General features: G+C 41.3%; 1 protein-coding gene across 10 annotated transcripts in view; it reads right to left on the reverse strand.

Annotated features, from left to right (window-relative positions):
* Positions 1–18972, reverse strand: part of LRRFIP1 (LRR binding FLII interacting protein 1) — a 186062-nt gene that overhangs the window by 28223 nt on the left and 138867 nt on the right. For 9 of the 10 annotated variants that reach the window (XR_012154391.1, XR_012154388.1, XR_012154386.1 and 6 more), the window contains one exon: positions 3001–3033. Coding sequence is in view for 3 of the 10 variants with exons in the window: in XM_073306756.1 (XP_073162857.1) it covers positions 3001–3033 (33 nt within the window). In the remaining 7 variants the exon portion in view is untranslated. Of the gene's footprint in view, positions 1–794; positions 2981–3000; positions 3034–18972 lie in introns of those variants that run through there. The other variant, XR_012154387.1, reaches the window with a different exon arrangement.

The raw sequence follows: 18972 nt of genomic DNA on the forward strand, positions 1-18972 counted from the left end.
AGTTTTACTTCATCACAATGAGGCAAGGTGAAGCTCACTGAATTTATTCTGTAATATTCAGATATTTTTAAGGCCAGAAAGGACAATCTTGTGTGGCCTCCTGTAATATCACAGAAATTTCACATCAAATTTCACCCAGTTACCTCTGCGTTGAGTCCAATAGCTTGCATTTGACTATAACATTTCTTCCAGAAAGGCACTCAGTTTTGATTTGAAGATCTCAAGAGATGTAGAATATACCACTTCCGTTGGTAGTATATATCAAAGGTTAATCATCCTTAAGGCTTTGAGTCTGTCACAGATTCTGCAACTTCCCATGACCTCCATGACATCTGCAGTGGCTGGCTCAGGGGCTGCCTGAGCTCAGCAGCCCTTGGGCCAGCAGCAACAGTTTCAGTGTGTGGGAGAGGACTCAGGGCTAGGGACAGGGGGTTATGGCGTGTGGAGGATGCTTACCTCAGGGTGGGGGGCTCCCTGGCTCCCACTGGCATGGCCCTGCAGTTCCTAGGCAGAGGGAACAGGGGGGTCCTGGGCTGTATGCTGCTACCGCACCCCCACCCTGCCATCACCAGCAGGTTCCCGGGCCACCTCCTTGGCACTCCTGGACTGCCCCCGCAGCCCCATGCCCAAGTTTTAGTTTGGGGTATATAGTAAAAATCATGGACAGGTCATGGGCTGTGAATTTTTGTTTACTGTCGTGACCTGTCCATGACTTTTACTAAAAATACCCGTGTCTAAAATGTAGCCTTAATCATACTCCACTGCTAAAAAATTGTGCCTGCAATAGGCTATACCTCTCTGACACCCCCCTGGAGAGAGAGTGGGCTCTGCTCTTGCCTCAGAGTTGGGGGCACTGCTCTCTGGCTGTGCTTTTTAAGATGTTGGCCCCCTTGCAAGAGGAAGTTAAAGCAGTTTAAACAAGAAGTTAGTATTCTTCCACAGCAAGCAGAGTTGTAGTCCTTTGGGAATCTGAAGAAGAAATGAGAAAAGTACCTCTTTTCTGAGAGGGCCTGGGCAGCCATGGTCTCAAGCTGGTTCCCTAGTCAGCACTTTTAGGGGATGGGGACCTCGGAGTTGCAGTCTTGTTCCTTCAGAATATCACTCTGCACTGAGCAGGGATCCGGATCCTTCCTTTTCATGGCCTGCCCCACTCTAGGTTTGACAAGCCTCACAGATGTACTGGGTTGAGGCTGATTGCACCCAGAAGGGCTCTTTAACCCCTCTCCTGACTGGGTGGGGGTCTACTCCACCACAGCACCTTATTTCTAATTTGAATTTGTCTGGCTTTAACTTCCAGCCATTAATTCTCGATCTCTGCTAAATTAAAAAGGCCTTTTAGTGCCGAGTATTTTCTCTGCATCAAGGTACTTACACACCATAATCAAGTTAACTCTGTCACCTTTTTGATAAGCTAAACAGATTGATCTCTTTAAGTCTCATTTTAACACTTTTTCCCCCTGCCCTTGAATCATTTTTATGGCTCTTTTCTGTACCCTCTGATTTTTCAACATATTTTTAAAACGTGACCACCAGAACTGGACACAGTATTGCAGTATTGGTCTCACCAATGCTATATACAGAAGTAAAATCATGGAATCATAGAATATCAGGGTTGGAAGGGACCTCAGGAGGTCATCTAGTCCAACCCCCTGCTCAAAGCAGGACCAATCCCCATTTTTTGCCCCAGATTCCTCATTGAACTGGGTTTAGCAGGCCAATGCTCAAACCACTGAGCTATCCCTCCCCCCCCCGCCCCATTTTGTTCTGCATGTGTGTGGAACCGAGCACTAGGGAGTCTTTGGCACGACTGGGGTTCCTCGACCCTGCGGTAATCCAGCAGCATCAAGGGCCAGGTTCAGTATCTAGGGGTTTCCTTTCAACAATACAACACAGAACTGGCTCGAGCCCCCACCCAGTGACCTATCGCTTAAATCGACTTCTGTACCAGATGACTGGTAAACGTGTTGATAAATGTGAAGTAACACGCATTGGAAAACATAATCCCAACTATTCCTACAAAATGATGGGATCTAAAGTAGCTGTTACCACTCAAGAAAGATCTTGGGAGTCATCATGGATAGTTTTCTGAAAACATCCACTCAGTGTGCAGTGGCAATCAAAAAAGCTAACAGAATGTTAGGAACCATTAGGAAAAGGATAGATGATAAGACAGAAAATATCATTATGCCACTATATAAATCCATGGTATGCCCACACAAATACTGGGTGTAGTTCTGGTCACCCCCATCTCAAAAAAGATACATAAGAATTGGAAAAGGTACAGAGAAGGGCAACAAATATGATTAAAGGCATAGAACACCTTCCATATAAAAGATTTAAGAGACTGGGACTTGTCAGCTTGGTAAAGAGACAGCTGAGGAGGGGGATATGATAGAGGACTATAAAAATCATGAATGGAGTGGAGAAAGTGAATAAGGAGGAAGTGAATAATTTACTGTTTCACATAATACAAGAACTAATGGTCACCCAATGAAATTAACAGACAACACGTTTAAAACAAACATAAGGAAATACTTCTTCACAAAACATATAGTCTTCTTATGGAACTCATTGCCAGAGGATGTTGTGAAGGCCAAAACCATAACAGGGCTCAAAAAGAATTAGATAAGTTCATGGAGGATAGGTCCATCAATGGTGATTAGCCAAGATGGTCAAGGTCACAACCCCATGCTTTGGGTGTCGCTAAGCCTCTGATTGCCAGAAGCTGGGTGTACATAACAGGGCACAGATCACTTGATAATTGGCCCAGTTCTATTAATTCCCTCCGAAGCATCTGGTATTGGCCACTGCCAGAAGACAAGCTCATGGCTAAACGGACCACTGGTCTGATCCAGTATGACCATTCTTATGTTCTTACTATATGAAGCTATATCCTGTCATGGATTTTATTCAAAATTAGTGCAAATTCAATGCAAGTTTAACATGGAAAAGTGGTAAGATATGTGTTATGATCAATATAATTAATGTCAACTCTCTTACCTTCTCAAAGTCTTTTTCTGGCCTTTCTTCAACCTGCAAACAAGAGAGATTATTTAGAAGCAATAATTGGATAATATTGGACAAAGGGAAGACAAAATAAGGCAGGCTGTTTGCTTTTAAACCTAGCTCTGAGGAAGAAGGTTCACTGGCAAGATATTCTGCTCAAAGAACAACCACAACACAGCACTGTAATAGCATTTGTGGGAGGAAGCAGTCTGGATCACACCTCTCAAGCCTTCCTTGGTGTACAGTACATTTTAAGATGGGGTATTCTTCTAACTGATAAAGTGAAGCTTGTGAACTTTTCTGTTAGGACTGCTCATATGTTATATAAATGCTCTTTACCTTAATCAAGAAAGCCATATTTCAAATAATTTCAAATCATTCAGAAATTAGACAGGTGTATAGGCCACATATAAATCACTTGGAATAGAAATCCATATCCAAATCTCAGCCACCCAAGAGCATACTCCACATTAGAAACTAATCTATAAGATGATGCTGAAAAGGGGGGTAGAAAAAGAAAAGATGAATGAGATTAACCAGAAGGTGGTCTTGGGGTGGGCATAACTTTGTTATAGCTCTGTTCTTTAAATTAAAAATAAAATATGAAGAGTGTGTCTCACACATGGAGGAGACAGGAGAAAATAGACAGGCACAAGGAGGGGCCCTTGGCATCTATATAAATCCTCCCAATGTAGTGCAAATGATCAGATGGTAATCTATCCTGAAGAGCAAGGGTTGAGGTCCCATTGGCAGAGAATGTACCTCCTTTGGATTGCAAAGAGAAGTAGTCCAAGTGTTCAAGGGGAGAGTACAGTGGTTTAGGGAACGAGATGGGCAGCAAAAATCCGCAAATTTGAAATTTCAGTTCCAAACACAACAACAAAAAATTCCCATGAAACTACATTCAAGAAGTTTTATTTTGGATAAAAGTATTTCAGCCTGATAAAACATCTTGTTCCAATTTCACCTTTTAAAATGTTATATAATATAAAATGGAACTAAAAAATAACTTTAAAAAAATCAAAATGTTCTTTTCCGAATAGGCTGAAATGGAACATTGACCTTATTTGAAAAAATGGAACAGAGCATTCCAAGTAAAATTTTGTCCATCTCTGTTTAGGGCTCAGCAATTCAGTCATTTGAGGACTGATGCAGATGCTATTTTGGTATTTTATTTTTGGATTTAAAGGAAGGCGAACGCAGAGGGAGGGGCTGCAAAGGTAGTAAAAAGAATTAATAAAGGAATTAACTATGGAAGTACACAAGCAGAAATCAAGCCCACTCAAACACACAATTATGAATACAATATAATTAGAAATGAAACATTTGCCATACAATGGTTCATGCCTTCAAATAGCCAAAGAAACATACAACTTTCAAGTTTTGGATAAGCTAACAAGTTATCAGTGTCTTTCCCTTTAAGGTATCATTTTTGAATGTCAAAGGGCAACGTAATGTCATTAAAAGGAAAAAAGGTCTGGTAGAACTAAAAAAATCACTCAGATTATTTCACTTCAAGAAACTCATTTTCAGGAGGACCAGATTGTGGCAGGAAAGAATTGGTTTCAAGATTACTTTTTTATTTCTTTCAAAGGCATATTTGCTAAACACGGGCATTTTCAGATTAATGATCATTTTAAGAACAAAGGATGGTTTATTTTATTAAACAGCACAACTGCTGAGTTATTAACAATAGTGGGCTCAGCCTAGGATCCAAGTCAAAAGCAAAGAACATTTTAAAAACATTTCTTTCAAATACTGCAACACTTTGGGAAGGGTAAATCCTACTTGGAAAAGCCTTCAAGTGTAGACCAATTTCTTACTGGGACAAATCTGATAGGTAAGAAAAAATAGATAAAGAAATAGGTGTAGCATTAACCTTTTTTGTACCAACTACCCCAACTCAGGTTACCAGAGATCTGGATGATGGGATGGACTGCACCCTCAGAAAGTTTGCGGATTACACTAAACTGGGGGGAGGGGTAGATACGCTGGAGGGTAATGATAGGGTCCAGAGTGACATAGACAAATTGGAGGATTGGGCCAAAAGAAATCTGAGGAGGTTCAATAAGGACAAGTGCAGAGTCCTGCACTTAAGACAGAAGAATCCTATGCACTACTATAGGCTGGCGATCGACTAGCTAATCAGCAGTTCTGCAGAAAAGGACCTGGGGATTACAGTGGACGAGAAACTGGATATCAACAGTGTGTCCTTGTTGCCAAGAAAGCTAACAGCATATTGAGCTGCATTAGTAGGAGCATTACCAGCAGATCAAGGGAAGTGATTATTCCCCTCTATTCGGCTCTGCTAAGGCCACATCTGGAGTATTGCATCCAGTTTGGCGCCCCCGGAAAGGATGTGCACGAATTGGAGAGAGTCCAGCAGATGACAATGAAAATAAGTACAGGGCTGGAGAACATGATTTATGAGGAGAGGCTGAGGGAACTGGGCTTATTTAGTCTGCAGAAGAGAAGAGTGAGGGGGGATTTGCTAGCAGCCTTCAACTACCTGAAGGGGGGTTCCAAAGAGGATTGAGGTAGGCTGTTCTCAGTGGTGGCAGGTGACTGAACAAGGAGCAATCGTCTCAAGTTGCAGTGGGGGAGGTGTAGGTTGGATATTAGGAAAAACTATTTCACTAGGAGGTGGTGAAGCACTGGAATGGGTTACCTAGGGAGGTGGTGGAATCTCCATCTTTTAAGGGTCGGCTTGTCAAAGCCATGGCTGGGATTATTTAGTTGGTGTTGGTCCTGCTTTGAGCAGGGGGTTGGACTAGATGACCTCTTAAGGTCTCTTCCAACCCTAATCTTCTATGATTCTATGAAATGCTGGTTTCTAAATCTTTAATGAAGCAGACAAGATCTGTAGAAACTGGCATGGCCAAATAATCCCATTACAAGTTATACTGCATGGTTGAGGTGGGTCTCAAAGATGATGTATGGAAAATGAGTTTGATTCTCCAGGACAAAAACTGGACGACAACAATTAATGAGGACATTGTTCAATATTTTCAAATGATATAAATATAAAGAGTTATCTTCTATGGGATGCATTTGGAGAAGTTTTTAGGGGTCAGCTGATAAGCAGAACCTCTCAATTGAAAAAGGAGATTAAGAAAAATTAAAATCAGAAGAGATTCATAAAACTCCAGGTTCAAAAAAGTATATAAATAGTTAACTAATATTAGTGGGAAACTAAATATGTTGATGACACATGCCACTGAAAAAGCCCTTAGATATATAAAGCCGATATTTTATGGAACAGGAAATAAATGTGGTAAATTACTGTCTTAAACTTATAGGGATTCAAAAGCAACCATTATGCCACCAATTAACAGCCAGCAATAGATACACACCCTAGTGATGCGTGCTACTTTTGCTGCTTATTATAAACCCACTCTACTTCAGATACACCAAGCTCTGAAGTGATTCAAAAATATCTGGAAGTAGCAGGCTTGCCAAAGATACATGAAATTGATAAAGAAACTGTAGATAATAGAAGAAGAAATCTTAGAGGCAACACCAAGCATGGAAAGTATGCAAATTCCAATATCTGATGGCTCTTCAGGTGAGTTTTATATGGTAATTTAAGGAGAATAGTAGGTCCCTTGAGAGATCCCTTTAGGGACATTTTAAGCTCCAAGCTAAGGCCTTGTCTACACCATAATGTTAGAGTGACACAGGCCACCTTGTGTCAACCTAATTGTGCATAAGTCTACACTTAAATTTGCCTCCCACCAATGTAAGTGCTCCATTATGCCAACAGAGTAACAGCACCTCCCCAAGTGGCACTGAGCCATGGTCCATGTATTGAAGTCGACACAGCAAGAATGTAGATATTGCATTACCTTTGTCAACCCTAACAGTCCTCCAGTCCACAATGCCCAATACTGACTGCTCTGGTCACAGTTGTCAACTCACTGTCCAGGGTCACAGAGACCAGAAGTCCCCCATCCCCATTAAAACCCCACAAATTTTTGAAATGCCTTTTCCTGATTGTCTATCTTGGCAAGTACACCTAGCAGCTCTCCATTGTTGTGTGCAACTGCCCAACCAGCCATGGTGGCTACACACGCCAGACAGGAGGTATTTTATCTGCAGGGCCTGTGGAGAGAACAGGCTGTGCAAGCACAGCTATGGACCAGCCACAGAAACATGGACATCTATGAGCATATTGTACAGGAGATGCAGGGGAAGGGGTGCGACAAGGATCAGCAGCCGTGCTGTGTGAAAGTAAAGGAACTGCAGCAGGCATATCAGAAGGCCAGAGAGGCCAACAATCAATCTGGTGCTTAGCAGCAGACCTTCTGCTTTTACAAAGAGTTGCATGTCATATTTGGCAAACACCCCACTGCTACCCTACACACCACTGTGGATACTCCAAGGCCCCTAGTGTGAACAGTGAGGAGAGTGGGGGTCCTGTGACTGCGGGGTCCAGCTATCCCACGAGTCAGGAGCTGTTTGAGATTCCACTGCAGTCCAATCAGTGCCAGCAGTTGAGCACAGGGAATCCTGATGCCGGGGAAGGAACCTCAGGTACATGTGTAATTGTATTTCCCACTACAATGATGTACTGATCCCTCCCCCCAACTCAGCAGGACACAGGTACTGACTTTTCATTAATTTACTTGTACTAGAAGAGGCAGTGGTACAATAAAGAGGCAGAGTTGCTATCGGTTTTTCATTGCCCTGCAGAATTAGTAGGGGGGCCATATGGAGCAGTTTATGTACACAGGGGTTTCCTTTGAATCCTCTTCAGAGATCTTAGTGAAACTTCCATGGAGGTATATTGTAAATCCTCTCCCAAAAGTTTCTAGGGATGGCAGCCTTATTTCTTCCTCCACAGTAGGACACCTTCCTATGCCAGCTAGTAATAACTTCAGCAGGCACCATTGCAGTCAACAGGCTAGTAGCATAAAGGTCTGGGTGGCTTTGAGACACCAGCAACAGCTGTGCCTTTGTTACCCTCAGAAGTGAGATTTCAGCTAAATTCACCATCTCTTGCAGAAAATGGAGCCATGATGGGAACCTGACCCTGGAGTCCCAGTCACTCCTGCACGACTCGTTTCTGCCCCATCATGTCTTGCCAAAACTTCCCAAAAGACAGTGCACTGAATGGTGGTGAGGTGCATACTGGGATGCCTACCCATGGTGCACCACACTCCTGGTGAGTTCTTGCACTGCGGACACAAGGAGCCAAGTATGCACATGCACAAGCAATATATTAACTGCAGCAGCTTTTATGCTGATGTAACTTGCATTGGCAAAAGTCTGTAGTGTAGACATGCCCTCAGCTCCAGTCATCCAGAAGAGGGGATTCTTGGTATCCCCTGTTAGTTAAGAACTTACATCAGCATGGTAGAAGGCCCTTAACATTGAACCAAGTGGAAACTGTAAACAGTGAAAGTTCATGAAAGAAAGTTTGTTTTTCTTTGAGGTTACACAAAGTTGTTGCCAAACAATGCTGAACTTCCAAGTTACTGTGCAACAAAGAATGCTATCACACAAGCAAACCGATGGAGAACAACCTAACTGTCTCTGAACTGCTCACCATACTTTTTACTGTAAAAATAGCTAATAAATACATGCTACAGAAAAAATGAAAGAAGTACCTGCCAAGAAAGTAATATAAATAGGAATACATCTAATAAAAATGTAAAAGCTTTTTATTGTAGGACTCTATTAAAATAAATCAAAATCTATGTGTGTTAATAATGTATAATATTAATCTCTATTAACAGATCCCCATCATTTCATGGGGGGTTATGCAAGAGAAGGAAGGCATACGTAGAGTAGTTTTCAGTAAAATTCCTATGTGCAGCATTGTAACTTGGCAAGGGGTACAAGCTGTTCTTTGTAAAATAAGCACACCACAGAGATCAGAGTTCAGCCTCTTTTGAAGGTTATTTTTCAGAATAAAACCAGAGCCATGTTACAAAAGCGCCAGCACTATCAGAGGGGTGAATGCAGCTGGAAGCCAAGCAGGAGCAGAATAATTCTACAAGTCCATATATGGAAGCATTGCCTATTTTTCAGAAACAGTAATGAACTACTGCAGTTTTAATACATTTGAAACTTATTTTCCTTTTTCTTTCCACTTAACTAGCAAATATTTGATATTAACCCTTCAAATGCCTTGCCTTTACACATACCCAGTGCCAGCATCTCCACTGTGCACTAATATAGTGCCTTTCATCTGAAGCTCTTAAATTGTTTTACAAACATTTACTAAAGAGACTTCAATACTCCCATGAAGTAGGTTCATATTATCCCCAGTCTGTGACAAATAAACAAACAACAAAGTTAAGTGACTTCAATGTCAAATTAAATCAGTGGAAGAGTCAGGCCTTTAATCCAGAACTCCCAGACACCAGCCTCTTAAACTAGACCACATATGCTTACAAATTTTGACAAAGCAGCTGCTAGAGGACCTTACGTTGTACAGTATCAGGTACTAAAAAGTCCACAGCCAGTGTGTGAATGTATCACTGAATTGCTCCTCAGCTCCGTTTCAGTGACATGGGATAAGATCATTTTCCTCATGAAAAGTAAGGTCTTTTTTTCTTGTTTGTTGTGACATGAATGAAATCTGAGATCACATTTTCTATTCTAAAACTATTAGAGTATTTCAAAATCATTTAGGCTCTTAGGGGAGTGAGCTCACCATTGGTACAATTTCACAGTTGTTTTGACCTTTTATGCTCTATAAATCCAGCACCAGAGGGCAGTCTCAAACTCAATCAAGAAAGAATGAAACAGCACCACCTCTGAGATGGACAGGACAGACTATCTAATGCTGAATGAGAGATGGACAGTCATTAGATACAAGGAATTATAAACCTACCTTAACACTGAGGAAATAAATTTTTTACTAATTTTAATAATCAGAATGTAGCGTTCCTTCCTGCCTCATTGGGAAACAGTGACTGATGTAATCAAACACCACTCATTAAAAGTACAGTCTAAAAGTGGTAAATTCTGTGGGCATACACAGGGCCATCTTAAGGCCTTGTGCATTTAAATAATAGTCTACCCTGCTGTAGGAATCAGCACAGAACTTTTAAAGTTTACTAGTGAGAAAACCTCTGAACTTTGTCAGGTTAGGATTAGGTGTTTCTTCAGGATTCTTTGTAACTAACCTAGATAAGGAATGACTATTAAATCAATCCTTCTTACTTAAACAAACCTATCAGGAATTTCTGGAATGCAAGTCAGCACTGCAATAGATCTCCACTCCAGACAAGCTGAAGCACAAACAGATCCACCACTCTTCACTGGCTTTAGCTGTCAGCTTTGGTATACCAGTAAAATTTTAAAATTGAAAGGGGAGACTGTATTGGATGAAAGCTGTGAAAAATGAGGGCAAGGTATCAAACAACTAACACATTTGCTTAGAGTTAAATCTACTTCTGTTATCACTTGTGTGCTGTTTGTCATTAAAGGTGTACCCTCCTACAACATAAGAAGCTAGTTGCAGCTCTGCCAAAGGATTAGTATGTTGGTTTGTTACAGCTAGGCCTGCACATTCTCCTAACCACACTTTCATTTTCAAAGACATGGCTTATAATGAAAATATTGTGATGCCAATCAGCTAGTACAGCCCCTCATAGGCTACAAAAAAAACTGACTGTTGGTCCCCACCCTTCTGAGTGTCTCCAAGAAATGGGAAAAGGAACGTAGCACAGATTACCTGTTGTTTCCGGCTAACAAAATATGCCTTTGAATTCCAAACATATTTTCCTCTTTTTAGCTCTGAGAAATCTTTTAACACAGATTCAGAGAATAATGGAATTGGTTTCATAGGCGTATCTTTCAAACACTAGCTCCTCTTAGTGATTAAAAAGTCTGAACATTTTTAAATTTCCAGACTTAATAGCATACAGTGACACTTTCCTCAGCATTTGAAAGACTAATCTACATGATCAGGATTTACCTCCAATTTTTTCTTAAGTACTGAAGATTTATGGAAAGTGAAATCTACCAGCATTATCCTGAAGATCTGTATTTATACAGAAAACTATGCAGTTTCCTGTTATATTAGCATGTAGTTATTGTACATATGCACAGACACAGGAGTGGGCAATAAAGAGGCAGTCACATGATGAATGGGATTAGTGAGCACCAGATCAACTTGCAATCAGCAAACTTGACTAAGTACCATCATCTTATCACTTCAGTTTAACTACACACACATGCAAATATAGAAATTAATTATAATTTTATGTATATCATTTTAATATTACCAACTATATTCCCAACACATGCATGCATATTAAAACCTTCACACCACTAAGACTTGTGCAGGGCTAAATCTGCATTCTCAATTGCTTGCAGGTGCAGCTACTGCAGTTTTTTGCAAAAAGGAGCTGAAAGCAGTGCTGTGGGGATAAATGGAGTAGTGAGAAAAGGTTATGAGTTTGAGGGACATTTTCCAATATTTAATTTGAGAAATCAGTATCTTTCAATGGCACTCCACTCCTTCAAAACATACTCTGAAAACTTAATACCATTTAGTTGTGTTTTGTTTCTTAGCACAATTAGCAAGTGTAGGAAATAGGTACGGTTGTGTGCTGACTTGAGAATACCTGCATCTGTAAGGGTGTAAAGCCAAGCCCATTTCAATGCTGCCAACTCACATGATTTTTATTAATTATTTTTCTCATATACCCAGACTTCTCCTTAAGTGTTTAAATACCTTAGTGTCCCTGTTCATTCTAATTTTCCCTATTTTTTTGGAGGGTTGAAATCCAGCTTTCAATGGGACTTAAAAATGTTATTGATATATTATATGCATTGTAAAAACTCCACAGTTCCTTCAGAACCATTACATACTATTATGCCATTAAGTAATTGTTTAAAAATGCCAATTTTTACTTACAGGTAATGGCTGCAGTATGTTAGCTGTGCACTGAAAATCCTCACTATATCATTTAAAAAATCAGAAATACCCTGACCTTTTTGATGCAAGGTTTGTTTTTAAAGCATTAGCAAATTACTTCCAAAGATCTTTTTTTCAAAACAGAGATCCATTTCTCAGTAAGTCGTCAAGATTTAAAAAAAAAAAAAAAAAAAGACCTGAAAGACTGGATTTTTCAATAATACATTTTCAAACTAAAAATGTTTTTATTTTTAATAGTACAACTTTAAAATAGTCATTATTGGGCTGAGATCATACAAACCCACATTTAGTCCTGTTTCATGCTGATACATATATCAGAAAGTCATAATCACCCTGTGTCAAATACATAGCTATTTATGGGAAAATTTTCTGTACAGAGTTTTGTACATACACATTCTTTGTACAACGTTACCAAACTTCATACCAGGACAGCTCTACTCCTGTTTGAACCAATCACGAGAACCAAAAAACAAACTACTGAAGAACAACACTACCTAATGAAAGTCTTTCAAAGCCAGGTTTACACGTTCATAAGTAACCCCTGTGGCAAGCTAACAACAAACAGAGCACCTTTACAGAAAAATACCGTATCATAGTTACATCAACTGAATTCTATGGACTTTAGTGAGTGGAACTTCTTAAGGAAGGGATCTTAAACATCAAAGTCTTGTGTGGAGCCAGGGCAGGCAGGCAGGGAGGCTCCACTGATCCCTTCTGTAAAATAAAGTGGGGTAGGTGTCCATCAAAAGTTTACCTTCTAGGCCAGGGTGGGCAAACTTTTTGGCCTGAAGACCACATTTGGGTGGGGAAACTGCTTGCAGGGCCACGAATGTAGGGCTGGGGCAGGAGGTTAGGAGGCAGGGGGTTGGGGTATGGGAGGGAGTCCAAGGTGTAGGAGGGGGTGCAGTGTGAAGGAAGGGGCTCAGGACAAGGGGTTGGGGCGTAGGAGGGGGTGCATAGTGCAGGAGGGGACTCAGAGCAGAGGGGTTGGGGTGCGGGGGGGTTGGGGTGCAGGCAGGGGGCTTAGGGCAGGGAGTTGAGGTGCAGGGTGCAGAAGGGGTTCGGGTTCTGGCCAAACGCCGCTTATCTCGAGCGGCTCCGGTGTGGCAGTGGTGCGCACCGGGGCCAAGTCAGGTCTCCCTGCCTGCCTGCCCTGGCCCCAGCCCCGCACCACTCCGGGAAGTGGCTAGCACGACATCCCTGCCGCCCTTGGGGGAGAGGGGGCAGAGAGCTCCGCACGCTGCCCTTGCCTGTGGGTACCTCCCCCAAAGTTCCCATTGGCCGTGGTTCCCCGTTCCCGGCCAATGGGAGCTTCAGGGGAGGTACCCATAGGCAAGGGCAGTGCACAGAGAGCTCTTCCCCCACCAACCCCCACCCCAGGGACGTGGTGCTGGCTGCTTCTGGGAGCCGTGTGGGGCCCGCAGAGCAACAGGGGTGTCAATCCCGCAGGCCGGATCCAAAGCCCTGAGGGGCCAGATCTAGCCCATGGGCTGTAGTTTGCCCACCCCTATTCTAGGCACTTTTGTGTCATGTGCTATACACCTTCACTCAGACACATGCATCCGATGAAGTGAGCAGTAGCTCACGAAAGCTTATGCTCAAATAAAGTTGTTAGTCTCTAAGGTGCCAAAATGACTCCTTTTCTTTTTACGGATACAGACTAACACAGCTGCTACTCTGAAATCAGACTCTGTTGCTTTTCAATAGCGTTCTATGTTTACTGTTGTTTCTAAATTGTTTTGGCATCCTTCTGGGATGGAAGCCATTGTGTGTAAGAAACAGGAATGAACAATGTTCCTGAAGTCAAGCTGCTGCTAACTATATTTTGGGGAAACCTTTGCTTAACTTAATCTAGGGTACATGCAGGATGTCAGAAAGCCATGTAAAAGACAATATAGACTGTTCCTCAAACTCCAGCTCACTGACAGGTTTCAGAGTGGTAGCTGTGTTAGTCTGTATCAGCAAAAAAAACCCAAACCAAAAAAAGACCACCACACAAATACAATGAGGAGGACTTGTGGCACCTTAGAGACTAACAAATTTATTTGGGTTTAAGCTTTCGTGGGCTAAAACCCACTTCATCGGATGCATGCAGTGGAAAATACAGTAGGAAGATATATATACACACACAGAGAACATGAAAAAATGGGTGTTACCATACCAGCTGTAATGAGACCAATTAATTAAGGTGGGCTATTATAACCAGGAGAAAAAAAACCCCTTTTGTAGTGACAATCAGGATGACCCATTTCAAACAGGTTTCAGAGTAGCAGCCATGCTAGTCTGTATCCGCAAAAAGAAAAGGAGGACTTGTGGCACCTTAGAGACTAACAAAGTTATTTGAGCATAAGCTTTTGTGAGCTACAGCTCACTTCATCGGATGCATTCAGTGGAAAATACAGTGGGGAGATTTATAATACATAGAGAACATGAAACAATGGGTGTTATCATACACACTGTAACGACAGTGATCAGGTAAGGTGAGCTATTACCAGGGGGGGGGGAGTAGGGGGACACGACCTTTTGTAGTGATAATCAAGGTGGGCCATTTCCAGCAGTTGACAAGAACATCTGAGGAACAGTGGGGGGGGGGGGGGGGGGGGAATAAACATGGGAAAATAGTTTTACTTTGTGTAATGACTCATTCACTCCCAGTCTTTATTCAAGCCTAATTTAACGGTGTCCAGTTTGCAAATTAATTCCAATTCTGCAGTTTCTCATTGGAATCTGTTTTTGAAGTTTTTTTGTTGGAGAATTGCAACTTTTAGGTTTGAAATTTAGTGACCAGGGAGGCTCAAGTGTTCTCCAACTGGTTTTTGGATGTTCTAATTCTTGATGTCTGATTTGTGTCCATTTATTCTCTTGCGTAGAGATTGTGCAGTTTGGCCACTGTACATGGCAGATGGGCATTGTTGGCACATATCACATTGGTAGATGTGCAGGTGAATGAGCCTCTTATGGTGTGGCTGATGTGATTAATGTCCCTTGACTAGATGGTGTCCCTTGAATAGATATGTGGACAGAATTGGCAACAGGCTTTGTTGCAGACAGCCCCCCAACCTGAAGCAAATACTCAACAGCAACCACACCCTACACAACAAAAATACTAACCCAGGAACCTAGCCTTGCAACAAAGCCTGAATAAAGACTGGGAGTGGATAGGTTATTACACAAAGTAAAAACTATTTCCCCATGCTAATTTTTTCTCCCTACTGTTACTCACACCTTCTTGTCAACTGTTTGAAATGGGCCATCCTGCTGATAATAGACCACCTTAATTAATTGGTCTCATTACAATTGGTATGGCAACACCCATTTTTTCATGTTCTCTGAGTATATATATATCTTCCTACTGTATTTTCCACTGCATGCATCCGATGAAGTGGGTTTTAGCCCACGAAAGCTTATGCCCAAATAAATGTGTTAGTCTCTAAAGTCCCACAAGTACTCCTCAGGTTTTTTTTAAGCTCACTTTGAAATATCCTTAGATTGCATATTTAAGAACAGCAGATTGAGTGGCACAGTGGTTTATGTACCAGCCGTCTTCACACCGACACCTCAAATTTGGCTCATTTATTGTGCAGTATATTGGCTCACATGACTTGAGTACACTATTGCACCCAAAGTCAGCTGTTTCTGTTGAATTCCAGTTCAATGATGCAGAAAATGAAGTAACTCAAACCGCTCTCAATTTATACATACAAAGGGATCTGTCTCTTCCTCCTGGATAGAGAAAGCCCCTGAAGTTTTGGGTTCAGACATCTATTGGTGCAAAGTGGGACTGCTTCATTGCACCCCCCATCCCTGCCTTCTTCCCCTTTTCTCATATAGCTGGGGCTGCATCACCACATCAGTCTTTTCCAGGCTTGCTGGTCCAATGCTTGCTTTGTATCCACTCCATCCTACCACATACAATCCATCCACCATTTTCTTGGCCATCCTCTTGTTCTTCACACATGTACTCTAATCTCAAGCATCTCCCTAACAAGATTCCCTTCATCCATTCTTTGTACACACCGATACCATTTCAGCCTCTTCTCTTACAGCTTCTTTTTGATATCACAGACCTTGGTTTCACTCCTGATGACATCGTTCTGTTGTCCCTCTTCTTTTTCTAAAAGCAAATTGCTCCTTTCCTAAAATGGGCTCCACTGTTGGACAAACCTTGACTATGATTCTCTCTAACATCTTCATACAATGGGACAGCAATGTAATTCCTCATTACTTTGAATGTATATGTCACCAATTTGTTTGTATATTGGCACCAATATAGACTTTTTTCCTTCTCTTGGGAGTGTCTTCTCTTTCCAAACTGCACACAGGACTCACTTGAGCCAGCATACACGAAACTCTCTCAAGGCTTTGATAATTTCCACCATGACTTCATCTGGACCTGCTGCTTTTCCAGGTGCTATCTTCAGCAGTGCAGTCTTGATGTCTTCCTCTGACAGGTCAGAGACATCTGTGATTATCGGTTCCCACAATGGGAGTGTAGCATATAAAGTAGACCCTCATTAAGTTGACCCTCAAAGTATTCTTATTGGTTATTCATATTCTCACTCACTCTCATATCTATATCTATATCTCATCAATACATAAGCTTCCAAACTGGGAACCACATTCACTGGTGACCTTTACAATAATTAATTGGTACCAGATTTTGTTTGTTTTATTTTCAAAAGGAATAATCAAAGTTACCAAGCCCCAAACTTATCCTGTTATCTGGATATTTTCCCCAAAAAACCAAGAGGTGTAAGTATTTTCTAAAATTATCTCCCAAGGGAAGGCCTAAAACAACATTCAAGTTTTAGCTCCTCAGCTAGGAGGTGCATAAACTCATGGTGGAGTTTATGACGACTGGGGATGTCTACTAAAAGTGGGTGTTCATTCATGTCATCCTCCTAAAAGTCCATATCTTCGCTCCCTAAGGGGAAGTGCTGCAGCATGTATCTGGCAGATAATAATGATTGAGTCTAAGGGAATTAGCATAATTATACTGGTGTTAAACTTTACTAGAAGTGAAGTGATGCTTCATTCAAGCAGACTCATAGCCCTTTGAAATTCACTGGAAAAATTTAAGACTTACTCCACTATAAACTGAATTTTGCTATAATCTAGTTCACTATGCAGCATGTGGGTGTGGGTCACTTGCCAGAATTATCTGAATGTCTCTCACTTACTCGTTTCCCTGCCATTGTGGGGGCCTCAGGCACTGGTCTACTCGTATTCTCTGCCGGTGGATGTTTTTTTTTGTTTGGTTAGGTGCAAGGAAAATGCTAGACTGATGTCTCTGGAAATTGAAGTTCTATCTTTATCCACATAACGTAAACAGCGCTGGCAGTAGAGCTTGCTGAAAATGCTCTGCCAACATGCCTCACACTTAACCCTGTGGCGGCATTTCTAGAAATTAAATGGTGTTCAATGCCTAGCCTTTCTGCTGACAACACCACTGAGTGCCAACTGTAGCAACAGCTTTTGCAACATAGTCAGCTGTTCAGCAGCAATTAGACTCAACTCATCTCATTTAAACCACAACACAGCTATCAGATATTAACTCTGGTCACTACAACGTCGGTTAGAATTAAAATGCCTGTGAGGTGAAAATCTCTAATTGTCCATTCTATAAGTCAGTTTCCCTGATCTCGTAGGGTATATCAGGTTTAAAAAAGGATTTCTAAAAATGTAATTTTAGATCTTAACTAACAGATCAAGAGATGACTTAGTAAGTTATGCACTTATTCTTTAAGAAAGGCTACATACTTCCAATTTGTCTTTTCTTTACTGAGTAGGTTTATGCATATTTAATGTAAGTACTGTAGACTGAAAACACAATTCTCTTCCATCTCAGTAATTAAGAACAGAATTTATAAATAGCAGCATGATCAACAATGGGAAAGCACAGGATACCCACAGGAAGCATATACCAAACATTTTCCAAATGGAGATAAAAGACAAACAACAAGCAGGGAGAATGTGAGGCATGACTACAGTACACATCAAGGGAAAGCGAAACCCAAATCAATATAGCCACTCCAAATTCACAGTCCACATAATGCTAACAACTCACAGTAAATATCGGTTTTTAACTATACGGAGACACCCATCTCTTATATTTTATACTAACTTTATGAAGACAAAAAGAAAAGGAGTACTTGTGGCACCTTAGAGACTAACCAATTTATTTGAGCATGAGCTCACGAAAGCTCATGCTCAAATAAACTGGTTAGTCTCTAAGGTGCCACAAGTACTCCTTTTCTTTTCGCGAATACAGACTAACACGGCTGTTACTCTGAAACCTGTCTTTATGAAGACACAGGGTTTTGTGGCATGGTTATTTTGTTGATACAGTTTTTTCAGCATTACATGATTATAAAAGACAGTCACAAAAGGTACAAGTGAAACTTATTGAAATGGTCCTGTCATTTTCTGAGGAAGCCCAAATAGCTCTCTTTAAATTCCACATTCTAGACATGTTAAATAGGTAGCCTGGTCCCAAGGACCATGGAATTCTGCAGTTAGATAAGGAGATAACATTGCTTAAAAGGAGAGGTTTTTTCTGGTATACAAGTTGTCTGAAATAATTACATGTCTCTTCAAGTAAGGTCCAAAGCCTCTATATGATCATTTTGTCTAGTAAAATGACATTTACTGCCCAGACTGCTAATAAGAATTATGGACTCACCAAGCAAGGCTCAAGGACAGCATTTTGGCAGTAATCCCAGCATCCTCTATTCCAAGCAAGAGTGGAGTCGTTACTGTACAAGGATATTGCTATTTTACAGTGCATTCCCTCCCCCTCACCTTAATAGCAGTGTCTGCTAGTAGGGCTAATCTTCCAGCTCTTGGGTGTCTGGGAACATACAAGAGATTAGGTGGGCAGAAAATGGGTGGGGGAGACAGATTGGACAAGTTAAAAAAGTATGGTATTAAAAGATCTTGAGAGAAGAAAGCCAGATATTTGGAAAGAGGTAGAGAACAACACAGGGAAAGATAAATATACAAGGAGGTAGGAGAGAAAAGGAGGAAATAGGAAAGATTGAAACCACCACCGGTGAAAAAATGCACCACGA

Source organism: Lepidochelys kempii, chromosome 11 (genome assembly GCF_965140265.1).
Source record: "Lepidochelys kempii isolate rLepKem1 chromosome 11, rLepKem1.hap2, whole genome shotgun sequence".
NCBI lineage: Eukaryota > Metazoa > Chordata > Testudines > Cheloniidae > Lepidochelys > Lepidochelys kempii.